Genomic DNA, 20,382 nt, shown 5'->3' on the forward strand with positions numbered 1-20,382 from the left:
TAACTTTCATCACAGCCCACCAATCATTTTTGTCACGACGCTTGCTCGGGTATGAAGCATAAACGACTTGTGTTGCCTGAGAGGCCAATACAAATGGCTCGTACTTACTGTATCTACGCTTATTGTTAATATCAACAATTCTATACTGTCTATGTACCTTGGTGCCCGTATTTGGTGTTGGATCAAACCAATCACATTTGAAAAGTACAGTCCGCTTAATTGGTAGCCCTGGATACTCCAATCGCAACACCTCGACCAACTGTCCATAGTAGTCACTTTCTTCAGAATTGTAATTACTCCCTTTTATACATACACCAAAATTCATCGAGTTACTACTTGAACTTCCATTCATTGTGTTGAATTTACATCCATTAACACAATACCCATTAAAAGTGGTGACACTTCTGAGTGGTCCCTTTGCCAGATCTTGTATAAGCTGATTTTCTACATTGTTTTGCAATTCATGGGCATACTTGTAAAACCATTGGACAAACTCTCTCTCTAGTTTTTCATCAACAACTGCATCTGTGATATTTGGTTGTGCCGACTTTACTCGCTCCACATAAATGCTATACATACAAAGAAACAAGTAATGTTTAATAATAATGTACAATATAAGAGGTATTAGACTATTACTATAACTACCAATACTTACTCAATATATGTTTTCACCTCTGGACAATTTAATAGAATATATGTTTGAGCAGCTTGGATTTCATCTTCAGTCATATAACTGGATTTTCCTTTTCCGATACTTCTACCTGTGCATTTGAATATGCTTAATTTACTCGGTACGTCATCATCAGAGACAAATTCATGCAAGTTGCGTGGAACCTTTCGATGTCTGGTCATTACATGTGCTTCAAAGTAATGAGCAGAAAATGCACCTGCTTCTTCTACCAAGTAAGCATTGCATATTGAACCTTCAACCCTTGCTTTATTTTTGTAACGACCCGAAAATCTGACCGCTACCGGCGCTAGGATCCAGATCGGCATAAGGCCGCCGGGACCCGTAGCAAGCCAAACATACATCCTGTGAACCTGTTTAATCCCATACATGATCAACAACATACATAAAAATTTGAACTTTTCTTTACATTCATTCATTCTTTCATTCATTCACCAAACTCAACCTGTACATGCACTATACATAACATGATCATAAACATTAACTCCTCTTTGGAGTTTCAACAGTGCCCCAATGGGGTGACTTCACATATATTGAGTTTGGTTACATAAGTATCACTAAAATCATGTACTCAAAGGGATTAACAATATACTAGGGTCAAGCACAATTACTAACCTCAATAGATCTCATTACATTACAATTCCATACTAAACTTATACATAACTGTACTCAACATAACATAACAACATTTATCATGTCGACACTAACTATTATATGACCATGACTTCATTACTCTTGCTGACCTCCTGGTCTACCCTGTACCTGTAAACCTAGGGGATTAGGGAAAGGGGTGAGCTACTAGAGCCCAGTGAGCAGAACAATAAAACATTTATATCATATATTAAATCTCATGCTCTCATGGAATGCAACACGTCACAAACAAATCACATCAAGGATGGTGTTGTCTCCAAAAGTCCTCTACATTCCAAAGTGCTGGGACGTAGAATGGGTCAACCGGTCTTTCTCTTAAACATAGCATATCATAACATTCCAATGTGCCGGGACGTAGAATGGGTCAACCGGACTTCCATACCATACCATACCGTATCATATCACATCGCATCATATCGAGGACTAAGGATCACCCACATCCATCCACATCAACATAAATTTATGCAATGCAATATATTCGTGAATTCTAATGCAAAACAACCTAGGATATCATATGGCATTCATGATGCATGAACATGCTCAAAGATTTATAATTTATTTGCTTTAAAACATAAAGGTTTATTCTCCTCACCTCTGGCTAGCTTTGACTATGAACTGAAGCAGCTGACTCACTGCTGGGGTCCTCGGTTCCTCGGGTCCGAACCTACACAGGTGGACTCAAATGAGGGACCAAACATACTAGAACATGACTCTAAAATATCCCCCAAAAATCCCCCTAAAACACCTCAAAACATCCATAGAAAACATGCAAAGGAAGGCTGAACAGGGCACTTTCGGCGGCAGGTTCGGCGGCCGAAAGTCCCTCCAGAGCCGAAAGCCAGGCAGGTTCGGCGGCACCTTCGGCGGCCGAAAGTGCCTTCCAGAAATGAAAGTCTCTTTTCGGGGGCAGGTTTCAACAGCCGAAAGGCTGACCTCCCAGGCAGGTTCGGCAGCCGAAAGTCCTTTCGGCTGCCGAACCTGAGTTTCTCCAAAGTGGCAGAAACTCGGCTCCTATGCACATTTCACCTCCCAACCTTCCAATCAAACATACCACTCAACCAAAACATGCATAAACACATACATAAGCTCCTAGGGGCTTCAAACTATCCTAAACCCCAACTACAACACATCCAACAACCCACATTGCTCATAAACCAACATAAACCCAAAAACATAACAATAACCTAAACATGAATTTCTACCCCATAGATCAACTTAAAACTTATTTAAAATATAAAAAGATTTCAAGATCGACCCTTACCTCTTGAAGATCGAGAGGGGAGGCGACCTCAACTTGGAGAACGGAGGGAGAGAGCTCCTTAGTCTTCCAAGCTTCAAAACTTGCTTTATGCTTAAAAATCTTCAAAACAAAGTTGCAAACTCATAAAAATCATGAAGAATGGAAGGAAGAAACTCAAAATCAGTGAGGAACGGTGGAGAGCTCACCTTGGCCGAAAATGGGGAGAAAAGCTCACCCGTTTTCGGCTAAGGGACCCCTTTATAGGTGGCTGGCCAGGCCACATTCGGGGGCCGAACGTGCCTCCGCATGCATGCCATGTTCGGCGGCCGAACATAAGGTTCGGCGACCGAACCTGGACTTCCCTCACTTATGCCTTCGGGGGCCTAAAGCACTTCCAAAGCGCATGCATGTTCGGGGGCCAAACTTGAGTTTCGGAGGCCGAACCTGAGTTTTCTTCCAAAGCTATTTTCATGCAAAAACTCATTTTCTAACTTGTTTAAAAACATAAAATACATTAAAATATTTTATAAAAACATGGCTCTACCCTTCTAGAGGTCTCTGACACCCGAGATTCCACCGGACGGTAGAAATTCCGATACCGGAGTCTAGCCGGATATTACATTCTCCCCCCTTAAGAACATTCGTCCCCGAATGTTCCTCAACTAGCACATGCAAGGCATATTACACATCATACACACAAACACATGAACACACAAGAAACTAACCTTAGAAAAGATAAGGGTATTGCTGGAGCATGGTCTCCCGTGTCTCTCAGGTGCATTCTTCCATATTGTGGTGGTTCCAAAGGACTTTCCCCATCGGGATTTCCTTGTTCCTCAGCTTCCTGATCTGGGTGTCTATGATCCGTACTGGCTGCTCAACATAGGTGAGATCTTCTTGGATCTCCACATCAGGCTCACTAAGAACCTTGCTCGGATCTGACACAAACTTCCTCAATATGGAAACATGGAAAACCGGATGGATTCTTTCCATTGAAGCAGGTAAATCCAGCTTGTACGACACATTCCCAATCTTTTGCAAGATTTCAAAGGGTCCGATGTATCGTGGGGCTAGCTTACCCTTCTTCCCAAAACGAACCACTCCTTTCATAGGAGACACTTTAAGCAATACCAGATCTCCCTCCTGAAACTCTATCTGCCTTCTGCGGATGTCTGCATAACTCTTCTGCCTGCTTGCAGCAGTCTTGATCCTTTCTCTGATGATGGGTACCACTCTGCTGGTGATCTCTACTAGCTCAGGCCCTGCCAAAGCCTTTTCTCCAACTTCTTCCCAGCAAACTGGCGACCTGCACTTCCTTCCATACAAAGCTTCATATGGGGCCAACTCCACCAAAGGTAGATGCTGCCTCCAAGAACCGCCAAAGTCCAGCACACACATTCTGAGCATATCCTCTATTGTCTGGATGGTCATCTCTGATTGTCCATCCTTCTATGGATGGAAAGCAGTGCTAAAATCCAACCTGGTACCCATGGCATTCTGCAGACTCCGCCAAAACCTGGAGGTGAGACACTATTGAAACAGGAACCCCATGCAGCTTGACAACCTCATCAACATACACCTGCGCCAACTTATCCACAGAATAGCCACTCCTGACAGGGATGAAGTGAGCAGATTTGGTGAGTCTGTCCACAATCACCCATATAGAGTCTAATCTGTTGGACGTTGCCGGTAACCCCACTACGAAGTCCATAGCTATATTCTCCCATTTCCACTCTGGAATAGGTAGTGGATTAAGCATTCCAGCCGGCTTCTGATGTTCCAGCTTCACCCTCTGACATATCTCGCAGGCTGACACAAACTGTGTCACTTCTCTCTTCATAACTGGCCACCAATACACTTTCTTGAGATCTTAGTACATCTTGGTGGCTCCGGGGTGAACACTGTACCTGGCATTATGAGCTTCTCTCATAATGTCTCCCTTTAAACTGATGTCATTTGGTACACATAATCTATTCCCATAGCGGAGGATCCCCTTGCTGTCGAATCTGAACTCTTCGTTCTTGCCTGACTGAACCGCCCTAGCAAACTTTACTAACTCTAGGTCCTCATGCTGTTTTTGAGCCACCTGTTCCAGGAACACAGGTGTCACTCTCATCTAGGCTATCAAAGCACCTGTACCAGACAACTCCAACTGTAGACCTTCATCAATGAGCTTGTAAAACTCTTTTTTCCACCGGTCTCCTCTCAGCCGTGATGTGGGATAAACTGCCTAGTGATTTCCGGCTTAGGGCGTCTGCCACAACATTCGCCTTACCCGGATGGTACTGCATCTTGCAATCATAATCACTCAGCAGCTCTACCCATCTTCTCTGTCTCAAATTCAAATCTCTTTGACTCAGGATGTGCTGCAGGCTCTTATGATCTGTGAAGATCTCACATTTTACCCCATAGAGGTAATGCCTCCACATCTTGAGTGCAAAGATTACAGCTGCCATTTCCAGGTCATGTGTAGGGTAATTCAACTCATGCTTCTTCAGCTGCCTAGAAGCATAAGCAATCACCCTTTCATTCTGCATTAACACACAACCCAATCCCACTCGGGATGCGTCACAGAACACTGTGAAATCCTCCTGACTGTTAGGCAAAGCTAACACCGGTGCTGACGTTAACCTCTTCTTAAGCTCTTCAAAACTCTCTTCACACTGGTCGGTCCACACAAACCTCTGATTCTTCCTGGTTAACCTGGTCAGAGGAGCTGCAATCTTGAATAAATTCTGGACAAATCTCCTGTAGTAACCTGCCAAACCCAAGAAACTCCTGATCTCCGTTACTGAAGTGGGTCTAGGCCAGTTAGCCATAGCTTCTACCTTCTTGGGATCCACCTCTATTTCATTCTCTGATACAACATGTCCCAAGAATGAGATGCTCCTCAGCCAGAACTCACATTTGGAGAACTTGGCATACAAGCCATGTTCCCTCAAGGTCTGCAGAACCAACCTCAGATGATGGGCATGCTCCTCTGCATTCCTGGAATACACTAAGATATCATCTATGAAGACAATAATGAAGTGATCCAGGTACTGTCTGAAAACTCTGTTCATGAGATCCATGAATGCTGCAGGGGCATTGGTTAACCTAAACGGCATCACAAGGAACTCAAAATGCCCATATCTGGTCCTGAAAGCCGTCTTTGGCACATCCTCTTCTCTTATCCTCAGCTGATGATACCCGGACCTCAAATCTATTTTGGAGAAACAACCCGCTCCTGCTAGCTGGTCGAATAGATCATCGATCCTAGGCATTGGTCTACCCTGTACCTGCAAACCTGGGGGATTAGGGAAATGGGTGAGCTACTAGAGCCCAGTGAGCAGAATAATAAAACATTTATATCATATATTAAATCTCATGCTCTCATGGAATGCAACATGTCACAAACAAATCACATCAAGGATGGTGTTATCACCAAAAGTCCTTTACATTCCAAAGTGCCGGGACGTAGAATGGGTCAACCGGTCTTTCTCTTAAACATAGCATATCATAACATTCCAATGTGCCGGGACGTAGAATGGGTCAACCGGTCTTTCTCTTACATAGTGCCGGGATGTAGAATGGGTCAACCGGACTTCCATACCATACCATACCGTATCATATCACATCGCATCATATCGAGGACTAAGGATCACCCACATCCATCCACATCAACATAAATTTATGCAATGCAACACATTCGTGAATTCTAATGCAAAACAATCTAGGATATCATATGGCATTCATGATGCATGAACATGCTCAAAGATTTATAATTTATTTGCTTTAAAACATAAAGGTTTATTCTACTCACCTCTGGCTAGCTCTGACTATGAACTGAAGCAGCTGACTCACTGCTGGGGTCCTCGGTTCCTCGGGTCCGAACCTACACAGGTGGACTCAAATGAAGGACCAAACATACTAGAACATGACTCTAAAATATCCCCCTAAAATCCCCCTAAAACACCTCAAAACATCCATAGAAAATATGCAAAGGAAGGCTGAACAGGGCACTTTCGGCGGCAGGTTCGGCGGCCGAAAGTCCCTCCAGAGCCGAAAGCCAGGTAGGTTCGGCGACACCTTCGGCGGCCGAAAGTGCCTTCTAGAGATGAAAGTCTCTTTTCGGGGGCAGGTTTCAGTAGCCGAAAGGCTGACCTCCCAGGCAGGTTCGGCGGCCGAAAGTCCTTTCGGCTGCCGAACCTGAGTTTCTCCAAAGTGGCAGAAACTCGGCTCCTATGCACATTTCACCTCCCAACCTTCCAATCAAGCATACCACTCAACCAAAACATGCATAAACACATACATAAGCTCCTAGGGGCTTCAAACTATCCTAAACCCCAACTACAACACATCCAACAACCCACATTGCTCATAAACCAACATAAACCCAAAAACATAACAATAACCTAAACATGCATTTATACCCCATAGATCAACTTAAAACTTGTTTAAAACATAAAAAGAGTTCAAGATCGACCCTTACCTCTTGAAGATCGAGAGGGGAGGTGACCTAAACTTGGAGAACGGAGGGAGAGAGCTCCTTAGTCTTCCAAGCTTCAAAACTTGCTTTATGCTTAAAAATCTTCAAAACAAAGTTGCAAACTCATAAAAATCATGAAGAATGGAAGGAAGAAACTCAAAATCGGTGAGGAACGGCGGAGAGCTCACCTTGGCCGAAAATGGGGAGAAAAGCTCGCCCGTTTTCGGCTAAGGGACCCCTTTATAGGTGGCTGGCCAGGCCACATTCGGGGGCCGAATGTGCCTCCGCATGCATGCCATGTTCGGCGGCCGAACATAAGGTTCGGCGACCGAACCTGGACTTTCCTCACTTATGCCTTCGGGGGCCTAAAGCACTTTCGAAGCGCATGCATGTTCGGCGGCCGAACTTGAGTTTCGGCGGCCGAACCTGAGTTTTCTTCCAAAGCTATTTTCATGCAAAAACTCATTTTCTAACTTGTTTAAAAACATAAAATACATTAAAATATTTTATAAAAACATGGTTCTACCCTTCTAGAGGTCTCCGACACCCGAGATTCCACCGGACGGTAGGAATTCCGATACCGGAGTCTAGCCGGGTATTACAATTTTTGACATTGTTCTTTAACTTTCTCAAGTATCTAGTGTGTGAAAACAAAAATTAGATATGTATACTAAGTAATTCATCATGCTAAGGAGTGCGAGTAAAGAATTAGTACGTGTACCTCTCAAATGGGTACATCCACCGATATTGTACTGGTCCTGCAATTAATGCCTCATATGCAAGGTGTACTGGTAAATGTTCCATTGAATCAAAAGACTTGGAGGAAAAACTCGTTCAAGCTTACAAAGGATCACATGAATTTGTTCATTTAACCGTTGCATGTCCCCATTAGTAAGTGTAGTTGAGGTGAGTTCTCTAAAGAAATTGCTAAGCTCTGTTATTGGTTGCCAAACATTATTTGGTAAGAACTCTCTGAGAGCTATAGGAAGAATTCATTGCATGAAAACATGACAGTCGTGGCTTTTCATACCAAAAAGTCTAAGCTTCCGACTATCAACACATCTCCCTAGATTGGAAACAAATCCGTCAGGGAATTTGAGTGTTTTAAGCCAATCACACAGTATCATCTTCGATTGGTTATCCAAACAATAACATGCTTTTAGATATTTTTCGCTAATTGGATCTTTCTTCAATTCTTGTCTCCTGCATATTTCATTTAAATCTTCCCTTGATTTTATATTGTCTTTCGTCTTCCCCTCCACATTCATAATTGTATTAAAAATATTTTCAAATACATTCTTTTCAATGTGCATTACATCAAGATTGTGGCGAATCATATTTGAAGACCAATATGGCAAATCCCATAATATGCTCCGCTTACGCCAACCAGTTCTCTTTGAAAGCTGACAATTTATTTCATGACTGTCAATCTCTATAACCCGCCTCAACCCAATTTGCTCAATTTTTTTTAGCAAGTATTCCCCAGTTCTAATTGGCGGCGATGACTTCGATACACTTCTTGTAACGACCCGAAAATCAGGCCGCCACCGGCGCTAGGATCCAGATCGGCTTAAGGCCGCCGGGACCCGTAGCAAGCCAAACATACATCCTGTGAACCTGTTTAATCCCATACATGGTCATCAACATACATAAAAATTAAAAACTTTTCTTTCATTCATTCAAACAATTCTTTGCCAAGCCTAGCCTGTGCATGCACAAACATAACATAAACCTCTCATTGGAATCCTCATCAAATATTCCAATGGGGTAACATAACATAACATAGGCTTGGATTACATAATCATCATAAAAACATTATATCTTATACAAGACCATGTGTACTGGGAATACAACAGACTCTAGTCAAGCACATTATCAATCTTACAGTACATTACATCTCATACTTTTACATTGCTACAAACCATGTCCACAGCTAAGCTATTACATAATCTTCTCTTACTCTGCTGACTTCTCTATCTACTCTGCACCTGCAAGACTGGGGTTAGGGGAGAGGGGGTGAGCTATAAAGCCCAATGAGCGGAAACTAAAAATATTTGCTTTAATTCCACCCTTTTTAGGTATATTATTATTCGTTTTATTATTATTATGATTCCTCCATTTTTAGGTATATTATTATATAACTTTCTCTTATTCATGCTTTCATGGAATGCAACACATCACAGCTAATCACATAAAGGATGAATTTGTCACCAATAGCCCTCTACATTTCCATTAGTGCCAGAACGTAGAATGGGTCCTGGTCTTTCTCTTACATAGTGCCAGGGACGTAGAATGGGTCTTCCTGGACTTCCATACCGTATCATCATCATATCATGACATAACATACAAGGGCTAATGGATCACTCAACATTCATCCACATCAACATCAATTTATGCAATGCAGCATATTCGTGAGTTCTAATGCAAACATCCTGAAATATTGCATGGCATAATGATGCATGGGCAATGCTTTATGATTCATTCATTTATTCATTTACTTTAAAACTTAAGGAGTTGTTCCACTCACCTGGTGACTGAAGTTGTAACAACGAACTCGGAACGACTATCTCACAACCGGGGGTCTCGGTTCCTCGGATCCGAACCTACACAGGTGGACTCAAATGAGGCACCAAACAACAAGAACATAACTCTAGACATACCCCCAAAAACCTCCTAAAACATCACCAAAACACTCCTAGGAATCATGCAAGAAAAGGCTGGACAGGGCACTTTCGGCGGCACCTTCGGCGGCCGAAAGTCCCTCCAGAGACGAAAGTCAGGCAGGTTCGGCGGCACCTTCGGCGGCCGAAACTCCCAGACAGAGACGAAACTCATGCATGTTCGGCGGCACCTTCGGCGGCCGAAAGTCTCGGACAGAGCCGAAACTCCAACTTTCGGGGGCAAGCTTCGGCAGCCTAAAGCTGCCTCTCAAGCCATGTTCGGCGGCCGAAAGTGCCTTCGGCTGCCGAACCTGGTTTCTGCCAAAGGGCAGAAACTTTGGCTCCTCAAGCACATTTGCCTCCCAACTCTCACATCATGCATACACTTCACCCAAATCATGCATACAAGTTCCTAGGGGCCTCAAAACATCAAATACCCCAACTACAACACTTCAAGCATACTCAAACATCATACATTGATCATAAATCACTTAAAACTTAACATTTGCTTAAAAACTCATACAACCCTATACATGTCATTCTACCCCATAAAATCACTTAAAACTTACTTAAAACACATGAAGAGCTTAAGATCGGCTCTTACCTCTTGAAGATCGAGGGTTGAGGAGATCTAAACTTGGAGATGGGAGAAGTTCCAACTTTTGGTCTCCAAACTCCAAAACTTGTTCTAAGCTCAAAGATCTTCAAAACCAAAGTTATAAACTTGTAAAGATCATGGAAAAAGGAAGGAAAAACTCAAGATTGGGGAAGGATGGCGGAATGCTCACCTTGGCCGAAATGGGGAGAAAAAGCTCGCCCATTTTCGGCTAAGGGACCCTTTTATAGGTGGCTGGCCAGGCCACGTTCGGGGGCCGAATGTGCCTCCGCATCCATGCAATGTTCGGCGGCCGAACTTGACTTTCGGCGGCCGAACCTGAACTTCCCTAACTCATGCTTTCGGGGGCCTAACGTGCCTCCAAAACGCATGCATGTTCGGCGGCCGAACTTGACTTTCGGCGGCCGAACCTGGGTTTTCCTCCAATGCTATTTTCATGCAAAAACTCATTTAGTTTCATACTTTAAAACCATTAAAAACATAAAAACATTTCATAAAACATGTCTTTACCCTTCTAGAAGTTCCCGACATCCGAAATTCCACCGGACGGTAGGAATTCCGATACCGGAGTCTAGCCGGGTATTACATTCTCCCCCCCTTAAGAACATTCGTCCCCGAATGTTCCTCAACTAATACATGCATAACATAGAACATAACATACATACTAAACATATAGAACTACTAACCTCTAAAAGAGGTGGGGATACTGTTGGAGCATGGACTCCCGTGTCTCCCAGGTACATTCTTCTATATTGTGGTGGTTCCAAAGGACTTTCACCATCGGGATTTCCTTGTTTCTTAGCTTTCTGATCTGGGTGTCTATGATCCGCACTGGCTGCTCAACATAGGTGAGATCCTCTTGGATCTCCACATCAGGCTCACTAAGAACCTTACTCGGATCTGACACAAACTTCCTCAACATGGAAACATGGAAAACCGGATGGATTCTTGCCATTGAAGCAGGTAAGTCCAGCTTGTACGACACATTCCCAATCTTTTGCAAGATTTCAAAGGGTCCGATGTATCGTGGGGCTAGCTTACCTTTCTTCCCGAACCTAACCACTCCTTTCATTGGAGACACCTTAAGCAATACCAGATCCCCCTCCTGAAACTCAACTAGTCTTCTGCGGATGTCTGCATAACTCTTCTGTCTGCTTGCAGCAGTCTTGATTCTTTCTCTGATTATGGGTACCACCCTGCTGGTAATCTCTACTAGCTCAGGCCCTGCCAAGGCCTTCTCTCCAACTTCTTCCCAGCAAACAGGTGATCTGCACTTCCTTCCATACAAAGCTTCATATGGAGCCATCCCGATGCTAGCATGATAGCTGTTATTGTAGGCGAACTCTACCAAAGGTAAATGTTGCCTCCAAGAACCGCCAAAATCTAGCACACACATTCTGAGCATATCTTCTATTGTTTGGATGGTCCTCTCTGACTGTCCATCAGTCTGGGGATGGAAGGCAGTACTGAAGTCTAACCTAGTACCCATGGCATTTTGCAGACTCCGCCAAAATCTGGAAGTGAACTGAGGCCCTCTATCTGACACTATAGACACTGGAACCCCGTGCAGCCTGACAATCTCATCTACATACACCTGCGCCAACTTGTCCACAGAGTAGCCACTCCTGACAGGGAGGAAGTGAGCAGATTTGGTGAGTCTGTCCACAATCACCCATATGGAGTCCAATCTGTTGGACGTCGCCGGTAACCCTACTACGAAGTCCATAGCTATGTTTTCCCATTTCCATTCTGGAATCGGTAGCGGGTTAAGCATTCCAGCTGGCTTCTGATGTTCCAGCTTCACCCTCTGACACACTTCGCAGGCTGACACGAACTGCGCCACTTCTTTCTTCATAGCTGGCCACCAATAAACCTTCTTTAGATCTTGATACATCTTGGTGGCTCCGGGGTGAATGCTGTATCTTGCATTATGAGCCTCTCTCATAATGTCTCCTTTTAGCCCTATGTCATCTGGTACACATAATCGACTCCCATAGCGGAGGATCCCCTTGTTGTCAAATCTGAACTCATCATTCTTGCCTGACTGAACAGTCCTGGCAATCTTCACTAACTCGGGGTCCTCATGCTGTTTCTGAGCGACTTGCTCAAGGAACACGGGTGTCACTTTCATCTGAGCCACTAAGGCACCTGTACCCGACAACTCTAACTGTAGCCCTTCTTCGATGAGCTTGTAGAACTCCTTTACTACTGGTCTTCGTTCTGCTGTGATGTGGGATAGACTGCCGAGTGATTTCCGGCTTAAGGCATCAGCTACAACATTAGCCTTACCCGGATGATACTGGATTTTGCAATCATAGTCACTGAGCAGTTCTACCCATCTTCTCTGTCTCAAATTCAAATCTCTTTGACTCAGGATGTACTGCAGGCTCTTATGATCTGTAAAGATCTCACATTTTACCCCATAGAGGTAGTGCCTCCACATCTTGAGGGCAAAGATTACTGCTGCCATCTCAAGGTCATGCGTGGGGTAATTCAACTCATGCTTCTTTAGCTGTCTAGAAGCATAAGCAATCACCTTCTCATTCTGCATAAGCACACATCCCAGTCCCACACGGGACGCATCACAAAAGACTGTAAAGTCCTCTCCACTAGATGGCAGTGCTAACACTGGTGCTGAAGTCAACCTCCTCTTAAGCTCTTCAAAACTCTCTTCGCACTGGTCGGTCCACAGAAATTTCTGATTCTTCCTGGTTAGTCTGGTCAAAGGAGCTGCTATCTTTGAGAAGTCCTGAACGAACCTCCTGTAGTAACCTGCCAAACCCAAGAAACTTCTGATCTCCGTCACTGAAGTGGGTCTAGGCCAGTTAACCACAGTCTCTGTCTTCTTGGGGTCTACCTCTATCCCATTCTCTGACACTACATGCCCCAAGAACGAAATGCTCCTTAGCCAGAACTCACATTTAGAGAACTTGGCATACAAGCCATGTTCCCTCAAAGTCTGCAAGACCAACCGCAGATGATGGGCATGCTCTTCTGCATTCCTGGAATACACTAAGATATCATCTATGAAGACAATAACGAAGTGATCCAGGTATTGGCTAAATACTCTGTTCATGAGATCCATGAATGCTGCAGGGGCGTTAGTTAACCCGAACGGCATCACAAGAAACTCATAATGCCCATATCTGGTCCTGAATGCCGTCTTTGGCACATCTTCATCTCTGATCCTCAGCTGATGATACCCAGATCTCAGATCTATTTTGGAGAAACAACCTGCTCCTGCTAGCTGGTCGAATAGATCATCGATCCTAGGCAACGGGTACTTGTTCTTGGTAGTAACCTTGTTCAACTGTCTATAGTCGATACAAAGTCTAAGGGATCCATCCTTCTTCTTCACGAACAACACTGGAGCACCCCAAGGTGAGGCACTCGGTCGGATGAAACCCTTGTCTACCAGCTCTTGCAACTGTTCTTTAAGCTCTTTCAGCTCTGCTGGCGCCATCCTGTAGGGAGGGATAGAGATCGGTCTGGTTCCTGGCATCAATTCTATTTCGAACTCTATCTCCCTAGGAGGCGGTAAACCTGGCAGCTCGTCTGGGAAAACATCTAAGAACTCTCTAACCACAGGCACCGAGGCGGGCTCTCTGACATCTCTGTCTAGCTCTCTCACATGAGCTAGATAACCCTGACAACCCCTCCTGAGCAGCCTACGAGCCTGTAGGGCTGATATCAAACCTCTAGGTGTACTCCCTCTGTCTCCTCTAAAGACGACCTCTGACCCATCCTGACATCTGAACTTAACCACCTTGTCTCTGCAATCCAAGGTAGCACCATGGGTAGATAGCCAATCCATCCCTAGAATGACGTCAAAATCTGTCAAGTCTAGAACCACTAGGTCGGCGGATAGGCATCTTCCCTCTATGAAAACTGGACTGTACTGGCAGACTGACTCTGCCACTGACGGGTCACATTTGGGTCCGCTGACCCATAGGGGACACTCTAACCCAGAGACCATCAAACCCAACCTCTCGACCGCTCTCAGAGAAACAAAAGAATGGGATGCACCCGGGTCCATTAAGGCATAAACATCTGAACAACCAATGATGATATTACCTGACACCACGGTGTTGGATGCGTTTGCCTCTTGCTGCGTCATTGTGAAGATCCGTGCTGGAGCTGACGGACCTTCCCCTCTGTAAACTGATGAAGAAGAGGCTGACCCTCTCCCTCGGCCTCTGCCACTAGCCTGTGTTGCGGCTGAAGCTGCTGGCTGTGCTACGCTACCCGAAGTTGTCTGCTGGGGCTGTGCCGTAGGAACTGCTCTCGGACACTCCCAAGACATGTGTCCCTCTTGCCCACACCTATAGCAGGCTGTCGTCCCAAACCGGCATACTCCCCTGTGTAGCTTACCACACCTTGCACACACTGCATTATCAGCACCAGAACTTGAGCCACTTCCTAATCCCAGACCTGATTTGATCTTGCTCCAGAACTTATTTTTCTTTGGTTTCTTAGTGGTATTGCCCCACTTCTTACTAGCTGAACTCAAGGATGAAGGGTCTATCCTTCCCCCACCTGGGGTCTTAGAACCAGAAGGTTGTGCCACTGACTGCTTGACTTTTCCCTCTATTACGGCACTAGCCTCCATTCTCCTGGCCATGTCTATAATGGTATGGAAACTTTCTCTATCAGCTGACTGAATCAAAGAGGAATACCTGGAATTGAGCCTCATGACATACCTCCTCGATTTCTTCGGATCTGTATCCAGATGCTGCCCAGCAAATGGCAACAACTCTAAGAATCTATCGGTGTACTCATCGACACCCATCTCATCTGTCTGCTTCAGCTGTTCGAACTCAATCACCTTCAGCTCCCTGGAACTGTCAGGGAAAGCCCATCCTGCGAACTCATTCGCAAATTCTTCCCATGACAAACTGTCCACCTTTGGTTTCACATAGTTCTTGAACCATTCTCGTGCCTTCTTGCATTTCAGAGTGAAACCAGCCATCTGAATGGCTCTACTATCATCAGCCCCTATCTCATCTGTAATTGTTTTGACCTTCTCCAGGTACACAAACGGATCATCACCAGTATCAAACTGAGGAGCACCCAACTTCATATAGTCGGTCATCTTAGCCTTGCTCCCTCCAGATGAGGTAGGTTGAGGTCTTTGGTTTTCTGTAACTGCGGTTTCTGCTGGTGGTGGAGGTGCGGCATCCCCTGGGATAGGGTTTGCTGTGCCTGGATGGAAGGATGGAGGTGGGTACATAGGGTACTGTGGATACTGTGGGTAAAAAGGTGGGTATGGCATGTGAGAAGGGTAAGGATTAACACTGGGGTAATCCGATGTACCTCCCATCGAATACCCGGGGTATGGTGAAAAAGGTGGGTACTGGGGTGGTGGAATAAACCCCGAGGCCTGAGTGCCTCCCTGAGACTCACCCATGCCCTCTTCTGGCATGCTCACACCAAGACTACCATCCCTCCTCTGGTCCACATCCATCTCTTCTCCCACATCCACTGACCTGTCTCCTTGAACCGTTCCTCTTACTGATCTGTTTCTACCCAGATCCAGAGATCTTCTAGGATCTCCCACTGCTCTGTCCCTGTGGGACCTACTCGACATTGCCCTTGGCAATGCTGGAGGACGGGCGCTCGTGCCCTCATCCTCCGGTGGTACTCTAGCCAATCTAGCTGATCGACGAGTTCCTCGCATTCTGATTACTGAAAAACAGCACAGAAATCAAAACATTAGCATCCAATGGTTCATGTGGAAACACATGAACCCACATCATATACATAGCATATCTCATGGCATATCATACTTTCAGTCTAGACAGGACTCTACATCCTATCCTAGTGGACATGATTTCCTATTGTGCTTGACTTTCTATCATATCTATGAGCCCGACACTCTAGGTCCGACCATATGAACCTAGGGCTCTGATACCACTCTGTAACGACCCGAAAATCAGGCCGCCACCGGCGCTAGGATCCAGATCGGCTTAAGGCCGCCGGGACCCGTAGCAAGCCAAACATACATCCTGTGAACCTGTTTAATCCCATACATGGTCATCAACATACATAAAAATTAAAAACTTTTCTTTCATTCATTCAAACAATTCTTTGCCAAGCCTAGCCTGTGCATGCACAAACATAACATAAACCTCTCATTGGAATCCTCATCAAATATTCCAATGGGGTAACATAACATAACATAGGCTTGGATTACATAATCATCATAAAAACATTATATCTTATACAAGACCATGTGTACTGGGAATACAACAGACTCTAGTCAAGCACATTATCAATCTTACAGTACATTACATCTCATACTTTTACATTGCTACAAACCATGTCCACAGCTAAGCTATTACATAATCTTCTCTTACTCTGCTGACTTCTCTATCTACTCTGCACCTGCAAGACTGGGGTTAGGGGAGAGGGGGTGAGCTATAAAGCCCAATGAGCGGAAACTAAAAATATTTGCTTTAATTCCACCCTTTTTAGGTATATTATTATTCGTTTTATTATTATTATGATTCCTCCATTTTTAGGTATATTATTATATAACTTTCTCTTATTCATGCTTTCATGGAATGCAACACATCACAGCTAATCACATAAAGGATGAATTTGTCACCAATAGCCCTCTACATTTCCATTAGTGCCAGAACGTAGAATGGGTCCTGGTCTTTCTCTTACATAGTGCCAGGGACGTAGAATGGGTCTTCCTGGACTTCCATACCGTATCATCATCATATCATGACATAACATACAAGGGCTAATGGATCACTCAACATTCATCCACATCAACATCAATTTATGCAATGCAGCATATTCGTGAGTTCTAATGCAAACATCCTGAAATATTGCATGGCATAATGATGCATGGGCAATGCTTTATGATTCATTCATTTATTCATTTACTTTAAAACTTAAGGAGTTGTTCCACTCACCTGGTGACTGAAGTTGTAACAACGAACTCGGAACGACTATCTCACAACCGGGGGTCTCGGTTCCTCGGATCCGAACCTACACAGGTGGACTCAAATGAGGCACCAAACAACAAGAACATAACTCTAGACATACCCCCAAAAACCTCCTAAAACATCACCAAAACACTCCTAGGAATCATGCAAGAAAAGGCTGGACAGGGCACTTTCGGCGGCACCTTCGGCGGCCGAAAGTCCCTCCAGAGACGAAAGTCAGGCAGGTTCGGCGGCACCTTCGGCGGCCGAAACTCCCAGACAGAGACGAAACTCATGCATGTTCGGCGGCACCTTCGGCGGCCGAAAGTCTCGGACAGAGCCGAAACTCCAACTTTCGGGGGCAAGCTTCGGCAGCCTAAAGCTGCCTCTCAAGCCATGTTCGGCGGCCGAAAGTGCCTTCGGCTGCCGAACCTGGTTTCTGCCAAAGGGCAGAAACTTTGGCTCCTCAAGCACATTTGCCTCCCAACTCTCACATCATGCATACACTTCACCCAAATCATGCATACAAGTTCCTAGGGGCCTCAAAACATCAAATACCCCAACTACAACACTTCAAGCATACTCAAACATCATACATTGATCATAAATCACTTAAAACTTAACATTTGCTTAAAAACTCATACAACCCTATACATGTCATTCTACCCCATAAAATCACTTAAAACTTACTTAAAACACATGAAGAGCTTAAGATCGGCTCTTACCTCTTGAAGATCGAGGGTTGAGGAGATCTAAACTTGGAGATGGGAGAAGTTCCAACTTTTGGTCTCCAAACTCCAAAACTTGTTCTAAGCTCAAAGATCTTCAAAACCAAAGTTATAAACTTGTAAAGATCATGGAAAAAGGAAGGAAAAACTCAAGATTGGGGAAGGATGGCGGAATGCTCACCTTGGCCGAAATGGGGAGAAAAAGCTCGCCCATTTTCGGCTAAGGGACCCTTTTATAGGTGGCTGGCCAGGCCACGTTCGGGGGCCGAATGTGCCTCCGCATCCATGCAATGTTCGGCGGCCGAACTTGACTTTCGGCGGCCGAACCTGAACTTCCCTAACTCATGCTTTCGGGGGCCTAACGTGCCTCCAAAACGCATGCATGTTCGGCGGCCGAACTTGACTTTCGGCGGCCGAACCTGGGTTTTCCTCCAATGCTATTTTCATGCAAAAACTCATTTAGTTTCATACTTTAAAACCATTAAAAACATAAAAACATTTCATAAAACATGTCTTTACCCTTCTAGAAGTTCCCGACATCCGAAATTCCACCGGACGGTAGGAATTCCGATACCGGAGTCTAGCCGGGTATTACACTTCTGTTTTTAATAAAAGATATATTGTTTCGACGGAAAGGGTGGTCGTCAGGCAAGAACTTCCGATGACTGTCAAACTATGTTTGTTTACCCCCCCCCCTTTGTAATGTAAATGCATCTGTGTTTTCCATACAGTAAGGACATGCAGTGCGTCCTGCTGTGCTCCACCCTGAGAGCATTGAATAAGCAAGGAAGTCACTTATAGTCCAAATTAATGCAGCACGCATAGTAAAATTATTCTGCTGGAAAGCATCGTAAGTATTCACACCAATTGCCCAAAGTTCTTTCAATTCTTGCACTAATGGCTGCATGTACACATCAAGCTTCTCTTTCGGATTCTTGGGATCAGGTATTATAATTGTCAGGAACATGTACTCATCTTTCATACACATACCTGGTGGCAAATTGTATGGAGTTAGTATTACTGGCCATGAGGAATACTGTTGCCCAGATTGACCGAATGGTTGAAATCCATCAGTGCAAAGGCCAAGTCTGACATTTCGGGCCTCCAGTGCGAAGGTTGGATGAGTTTGGTTGAAATGCTTCCAAGCAGGAGCATCTAGACAGTGACGCATCACCCCATCCTCAGTTACATGGTCATTGTGTCAAGTCATATACTTAGCTGTAACACACGATGCATAAAGTCTTTGCAAACATGGTGTAATGGGGAAGTAATACATCTTTTTGTATGGTATTTGACTCTTCCCTTTCCCCAAGGTGTGCTTCAGGCGTTTGAACCTTTCATGGTCACAAAATTTGCATCGTGTAAGTTCTTTATCATTTTCCCAATAAATCATACAACGATTAACACAACAGTGTATCTTTTGTACAGGAAGCCCCAATCCTTGGACTAGTCTCTTTGTTGAGTAAAAGCTGTCCATCATGACATTGTCACTCGGTAACATCTCTTTCATGAGTTCACATATCTGATCAAAACACCGTTCTGAGAAATGATGTTCCGCCTTCAGATTTAGTAAACGTGAAACAGCTGATAACTGGGAGTGAGTTTCACATCCAGGCCATAATTCTTGCTTAGATGCATTTAACATATCATACAGTTTCTGTGTAGCCAAGTTTGGCATCTCATATGTATCATTATGCATTACATGACAGCTTGTTGCATCCATGACCATGTCCTCAAAACGATTGAAATTTGGGTGATTAACACTGTCAGAACCATAAGACATGTCTAATAGTGTATCACCATATCCGTCATGCACTTCAGTTTCACCGTGCAAATACCAAACAAGGTAATTTTGCACAAAACCAAGCTTCATTAAATGATATTTAACTGTATTTTCATCTTGAAAGCTACGGTTTTGGCATTTAAATCGATTGCAAGGACAACGAATCTGATCGCCATTTAAATATTCTGTGCAGGTCTTAGCCTTCTCTATAAATTCATTGATACCCTCTAAATATCTAGGATTCAGTAAACCATCTCTGAGACGGGCATACATCCAACTTCTTTCAGCAGTCATATTAACTATAATAAATATGCTGATATGAAAACAAAAAACTTATAAACCTTATATTCTAACAGAGCCTAAAAACCAACAATTAAATTATGCATTATATCTAAATGATAATCTGATAACTACATTCATTTTGGAACAAAATATTAATATAAATTTGAACTGATATCAATGGCAGTATCTTCTACTGGAGGGGGAGGTGGCGGGGCAGTATAATCAGGTTGGTTAGGCTGTTAATGAGAAATTATAGCAATCAGTACATGTATTCAGCCATCATCCATATCAAAAGTGCATCATGTTTGGAATATCTACCTATCCAACCACA

The 20,382-nt window shown here is 44.2% G+C and overlaps 1 protein-coding gene across 1 annotated transcript; it reads right to left on the reverse strand.

The window, feature by feature from the left end:
• Positions 1–19,187: 19,187 nt before the first annotated feature.
• Positions 19,188–20,063, reverse strand: LOC110626676. Its single transcript, XM_021772716.1, has one exon. The coding sequence runs from the start codon at positions 20,061–20,063 to the stop codon at positions 19,188–19,190; it is 876 nt and encodes a 291-aa protein (XP_021628408.1).
• Between the last annotated feature and the right edge of the window lie 319 nt (positions 20,064–20,382).

This window comes from Manihot esculenta, chromosome 11, assembly GCF_001659605.2.
Source record: "Manihot esculenta cultivar AM560-2 chromosome 11, M.esculenta_v8, whole genome shotgun sequence".
Lineage (NCBI taxonomy): Eukaryota > Viridiplantae > Streptophyta > Magnoliopsida > Malpighiales > Euphorbiaceae > Manihot > Manihot esculenta.